Genomic DNA, 7,086 nt, shown 5'->3' on the forward strand with positions numbered 1-7,086 from the left:
ACCGGCCAAATTGCGTTGACACACATGCACACCTTCACTATATTCCGAACGCATGGCACATGTTCAAGGGGAGCTACTTAAGTATGGCCCCCTCCTCACCAAACAGCGCAGGGTCCTGTGGGGCCGTATTGATGTGTGTGGTAAATTCAGGCCATCCATCCATTTTGCTAGCTCATTTAAGGTTTGAGCCCAAAAATGAAGCAGAGAGCATACCATACTATAGAAAATAGTGTGACCACGCTATAGGAAATAGTGTTGATTGAATGCCCGCTATAAAAATTTCCAAGGGCGCATGGTAATGTTTATTTGGCATCCAATTTGTTATTAATAGGCTTGGATGAAAGGTAAAAATACAAATATCAAATTTATCTAAATCTTTTGTGGCCCACAAATAATTCTTATTGGTCAATCACTACTATTTCCTATCATGTAGTTCACATGAGATTTTCCTACTAACTTAAGATCCAAACACCTCCTTAGAAACTGTTTAGATGCACTTTCCAAAAGGCTGCTCAAGGCCTAGAGGTCCACAATTTTATACAAATGCATTTGGATGCAACCTATGCAAACTGCCATCTCATTTTCCGCTGACTAAAATCAGCGCCAAAATGTCAACTCCATGGAAAAGGCAAGCTTGGGATTTTTTGATTTTTTTTTTAAATTCCCTTTTGAGTATATGCATTGGGTTCGGTGATTTTTTATTTTTTATTTTTCACACCCACACCGACGCATTCACACCACAATAGTTTTTTAATTACAATAGATACTCAAGCCCATCACCTAGTGTTGAAACTTGTGTGAGTCCATCACCGAGGCATGAGTAAGAATCCATATGCATTGGCTTCGTTTTGATGCGCAATCAAAAGAGATCCTTGACAACTGAACTTGGTCTTGAGCTAAATATACTTCGAGTTGTTTGTTTGGATGCACCTCCACAAAACCGTGTTTGATTATTGTAGTATTACACTCAGAAAATTTTCCACGCTATTCATTGTTAGCCTTGGCCTAGCTCAGCCTAAGTTTCAAGCATTAGACTAGTCCTTGGGCTAAGTTAAATAGCCCAACCACTTAAGGCCGGCAGCTGTCCAGTTGCCACCCCTAACCACAAGCAGCAATTCAATAAGACCTTACAACCACACATGGAGGAAATAGCACTCGAATTGAAACTAAAGCCACCATAAATTGAAATGATTCCAAATTTTAAAGAGCATATAAACCAACTTTGATAATGTGCGGCCCAAAAATAAAATTTTTGGCTGAAGTATGAAAGCCATCAGTTCTTGATGGAAATCAATTCCATCCAACTACTGTTCTGCAAGTCCACTCATCTATTGAGCCAATGATATATGTTCCGTTAAACAGGAAATCTTTCTTCTTCAAGTATTTCAAATCATCCATATGTGATTGGTGGCCCAAATTAATTGGTTGGGTTGTCCATCTAAATGCAACTTATAGCACCATAACTTCCAGTGCTCCGATGTATAGAGCACCTAAGCTCTTCTCTTACTTATAGTATTTTTACTAGTTAGCAATAGCAAATCGATTGATATAAATACATGTGCACATGCATGCTAACCTTGTAAGGAAGTTTAGATTGAGTATGTTTTGCTTGTGTCATGACTTGGGCTGGCCAACATGTGTCAACCCTGCAGGGACATTACCTATAAATATCCATCTTTTCAATGTTAAATTTTGTGGGGCCCATTATACTATTATTGACACGTGTACATATTTATCTATTGTATTATATTAAGATTTTATTACCTATGAGCTTATATATAAATGTGATTATTTCATTATAATATATGTATATATATATATATATATATATATATATTCAAATTGGCCTTCATGATGAGGTGTGGCTAATATAAGGCTTGGCCGGGTTCTCACATGACATAAACCATCGCATGATATATATAATATGAGTGATGCATATTGATATGTTTATATATATGAAACGTATCTCCTCCTTGATTTATTAAATAATTAGGATAAGATTTTACACAAATTATCATGATTGACTTCATAATCAATCACTTATTATAAGATTATTTTGTAGCATAGATAGATTATTAATTGATCAGATGGATCCCATGTGATGATCGCATAGATGATGGATGCTTAATCATTCATAATAATATGTGCACTAAGCCACATATGCTATGGAACCAATTGCCTACAAGCGAAAGATTGATTCAAGTTCAGGGATTGTGCGAGTATGCTAGTCTTATAGATGATTTTTGTGTCCCTATCACGCTATGCTATATAGTAAAGGCATGATAATGTAACACTATTTTGGTGTGCATTCTCAAGGCCATACACAAATATTCAATTAGATAACAAGCATGCTAAGAAAGCAATTAAATTAAAACCAGGTCACTGAAAATAGGTTAGAGAAATATTATAGATAATCACACAATTGTGATAATGTGATGAAACTTGTTAAAGCCACTTGATCAAATAGACAGTTGAATTTTACTATGAATTATTGTGAAAATATTCTTATCTCATTATATTAGTATTTTCAATAGGTTTTAATCATTAAGTATCTAAAGATAAAATACATTTAATATCAAAACTTGATAAATGTGCATCACATTTGGAGCATTATACTTTGTGTGCATGTACATATGGAATCCAATGTGCCCAAGTGAGAGTGATTTGATCAATGGTCTAGGAAAGTGACCGGAGATTATGATGAATAATTTATGGTATATTTAGGGATTTTATGTAATGTCATTCCCTGAGGAGGATTGTAGTCTCAAAGATCTTATATCGAATTTTCTCAATTTAATTATGTAGCTTGCATTTTATTATTATTATTATTAGGAAGGTGTAAGGCTTCCTAATAACTTAATTAAGAAATATAATGAGTTATTCTCTAAATATAGGTGTAAGGCTATGTCCTAGACGCTTCTTTTTCTGCTCTCTAACCCTGGCCATAAAGAAATCTATTTGTTCATAAAAGCCCTAATCCACTAAATTTAGAGGTCATATAATAATATTTTTTTCGCTTGTAGTTGAGAATCAACATCTTTAATAAGCTTTCCTTTGTTTCCATGTATATATCATATGTAGTAATAAAAAATGATCAAGATTATACATTGAAGGTAATTTTATTTCTAAAAATTTTAAAATTGACATATTTTCGATATTTCTACTTACACATAGTGCTATCATAATAAACTTTGGGATACTAATCATGTTCCAAAAAATGATATGGACCTTTGAATTTTTAAGTTGAATGCAAGCTTTTAAGAAAAACTTTTCACTCTTTTTTATCATCTAGAAATAGTGATGACCATAATCACCCATCCAGCATAAGATTCTTATTATGACCCCTATAGAGTAGCATTTATGACATAAATTACTTGAATCATCAGATCATCTCAGTACATATGCTACTAATCATGAGTTTATTCTAAAAAATGCAATATTCAATCATATTTACAGTTCTTCTCAATACATATTGGCTAAATAAACCCTTTTAAATTTATGACATGCTTGTGGGAGCTAAAATGCAATATTCAATCATATTTATATAGTTTATTCTCAAACGCTCCTCTCATCATACTGCATGTTTACAATTGTTCATTCTTTAGATTATAAATACCTTTTCTTATTCGGAAATATATTCTCCATTCATTTGCAACTTTATAATCCCGATTGTATTTTCAGTGAAATGTAAATGTTGTACTCGATTAAATTGCAAATTACCATCCATTAAACAAAAATAAAAAAAATAAAATAAAATTTGATAGTATCTAACCACCAACATTTTTAGTCTACCGTACAACAACAATTTCATTAAAAAAATGTGGGGAACATCCACTCATGAAAAGGGTAGGAACTACCATAAACATGCCTAGCACAAAAAGTGAGATGATCTTCTCCTTAGTTAAGTCACACAAATAGATTAGGTCCAATCAATAATTTAATGCGTTGGCTCCTTTGGTTTTCATTCCGTACAAGTGGCCCATCGTCCAGTGATTGTGACCATTAATCGGATTTCATCTTACTTTTGTGGATGGACCGATCATGTCTAAAAAATAGTTTCAATTGAGAACTCAAAAACTTTCAATTTCTGTGGCCCGCAATGTATGAGTTAAGGAGAGATACAAAAGTGGTCCATATTCAACACGAATTGGCATGAAATTGAAGGGGCCCATATTAAACACTGATTGGCATGAAATTGATGGTTACGATCTTTCGAAGGAGGATATTATTGGAACATGGCCCATCGGGGACAACGCCAACCATACCAACGGTTTCGATCAGTGAACTGCTGGCCGCGCTTGCACAAGCCAAAAACACCGAACGCGCACTGCGAATAGACTAGTAGTAGCATCGCAGCAACCTGTCTGTGGTCACGTGCATCCCACGTGACCCTAGATCCGCTGGGAGCGGATTAGGTGCGGTCCCGGCCGTAGCCAACACGGCGCGGCACTTACAGTGGGGCCCATCTTGATACATCCATTCTATATCCACTCCGTCCATACATTTTTTTAGATAATTTTAGGGCTAAACCTGAAAATAAATCAGGTAAAAAGCCATCTCAGGTGGATAATACTGTTGGAAATAGTAGTGATTGAATGCTCCACCGTTACAAACTTCATGTGGTCTACAATAAATTTTTTTCTAATGCTTATTTTAAATCCAACCTGTTTATAAGGTCACAAAGATCTGGATGAAGTATTAAAACCAATATCATCTTGATACAATACTTATGTGTTCGACAAAAAGTTTTTAATGGTCATTCACCACTATTTCCTCTAGTATGGTCCACATGTGATTTCGATCGGATTTTTTCTTTAAATAATACTATAAATTTATCTTTAAAAATTTTGGACGGTGTGGATATCGAATAAATACATCATAGTGGACCCAAGGTAAGGGCCGTACCGTGTTTGGTGAGACAGGGGCCGCACCTAATCCTCTCACAGATCCGTTCCAATGCAGGAAAGAAAAGGTCATTGCTCAACCCAAGGCTCCGAACTCCGAGGGAAGTAAAACGGTACAGGCGGTAGAGCCGGGGCATGGAACAGCCATATCTCCACCCTACACGTGTCAGGACGAATTATCATCCGACGCCGTCCATCTCGTTTCGCCTACAGAAGATCTTTCAAAGATCTTCTGAAACATACAAAGATCGAACGATCCTAGCCATCCGATCAGTAACCTTCAAAGCAAAGGTCTAATCAAGAAATCTTTCAAGGAAAAAGATGGGTAGGAATCTCTTATAGCCAGTGTTTAGAGAACGTGTTGCATCCATGATAGGCCCACTAGATGGACGGTCTCAGATGACAATGTACTGGTCCAAATGTGACATGAAGAGAATCCGGTTCTACCGGTCCAAAGTGAGTTACATCCACTTGTGGACGTAGGACGCGGATTCGGTGGATCCGTGGCTATTGGGCCCACCTTGGTGTATTTGTTTATATCCACGCCGTCCATCCGTTTTTCCAGATCATTTTATAGCGATAACTCAAAAATAAGCAGATTAAAATCTCAGGTAGACCACAACATAGGAAACATCGGTGATTGAACTCCCACCATTAAAAACTACCCAGTGCCCACCGTAATTTTATTTTTCCATCCAAACTGTTGATTAGCTCACACAGACATGGATGGAGGGCAAACACAAATATCAGGTTGACCCAAAACTTTAAAGACCCCCTAGAAGTTTTTAACGGTGGGTATTCAATCAACAATTTTTCCTGTGTTGTGGTCCAACTTAGATTTGGTTCCTCTTAATATTTTCCTTTATACCTTAAAATGATCTTTAAAAAAGTATGGACGGTGTGGATATAGCCTGAATATATCAAGTTGGGCTCCACAGTTACGGATCCACCAACATCAGGAGTTCCCCCGATCCACCGAATCCGCGTCACCACTTGTAGCCTTGCATGCTGTTTCTCTTCCCATCTGTCAAGGCCACCTCAAAATTCCATCTTTCTATAACCATTTCAGTCCCTCTCTCTCTCTCTCTCTCTCTCTCTCTCTCCATCCCTCCCTCTCTCCAACAGCCTCTAGCAATGACAGACCGTCACCCTGGCCCAGGCCCAGTTACCAGAAGCCCAGGCCCAGTTACCAGAAACCCATCAGGGTCCGCATTCCTCAGGAGGTTCCATGGCCAAACACCCAATTCAACCCAAGTAGTCGGGTTCTTGACACTCATAATCTCGGGTGGGATCCTACTCCTTCTCACCGGCCTCACACTCACCGCTACTGTCCTGGCTCTGATCTTCTTTACGCCGTTGATCATCCTATCCAGTCCGATATGGGTCCCAGCTGGGACCGTTCTCTTCATTGCCATCGCTGGCTTCTTGTGGATGTGCACGATGGCTTTCGTGGCCTTGGCAGGAGTCTCATGGACGTACAAGTACGTGAGGGGGTGGCACCCGCCCGGCTCGGACCGTGTAGACTATGCGAGGAGCCGGATTGCTGACACGGCTAGCCATATGAAGGACTATGCTAGGGAGTATAGTGGATATTTGCAGAGCAAGGTGAAGGATGCAGCCCCTGGTGCTTGAACGGTGAGATATGTGAGTTTTGTTTGTCCTTTTCATCAACCTGTCTCTGTTTTTTTTTTTTTTTTGGGAATTTTGGTATGTGACTTTGAAACGATTGTTGCATGCATTTTGATGGCTGTGATCTATGCATTTTGACGGGTTTTTTGGTGTATGAATGAGATATAAATGGATTTTTGGAAGATCCATTTGATTATTTGGAGGTGGGGTCCATTTGATTTGGTTCTTGTTGTTGAGGATTTTTGTAAGTTTGTGCAAGTAAGGTCCATGATTCATTGATCTAGACCGTTGGTCTGTTGGGTCCCACTGTGGATTGACCATGTGCAAAAATTCTTCCAGGTTGGAAAGTTCCAGTTCCAGCTACCCATCTTAGGGCTTTTTTCTCAATTGAATGTGGATCATTACTCTAATTTTCTCATCTTAACCGTCTATCTTCAGGCCACATCTTGGGAATTGGGTCTTGTTGAAGAGATTTTTTGGGTTATAATCCATCCATGGTTGGGCCGGTGGATTGATGGTCTGGATCAGTGAACCATTAGCCACACTTGCACAA

At 38.2% G+C, this 7,086-nt stretch overlaps 1 protein-coding gene across 1 annotated transcript; it reads left to right on the forward strand.

Moving 5' to 3' along the window:
* The first annotated feature begins 5,995 nt into the window (after window positions 1-5,995).
* On the forward strand, window positions 5,996-6,729 carry LOC131230700 (oleosin G-like). The gene has a single exon (XM_058226631.1). The coding sequence runs from the start codon at window positions 6,039-6,041 to the stop codon at window positions 6,534-6,536; it is 498 nt and encodes a 165-aa protein (XP_058082614.1). The 5' UTR covers window positions 5,996-6,038; the 3' UTR covers window positions 6,537-6,729.
* The last annotated feature ends 357 nt before the right edge of the window (window positions 6,730-7,086 follow it).

This window comes from Magnolia sinica, chromosome 2, assembly GCF_029962835.1.
Source record: "Magnolia sinica isolate HGM2019 chromosome 2, MsV1, whole genome shotgun sequence".
In the NCBI taxonomy this organism is placed as follows: Eukaryota; Viridiplantae; Streptophyta; class Magnoliopsida; order Magnoliales; family Magnoliaceae; genus Magnolia; species Magnolia sinica.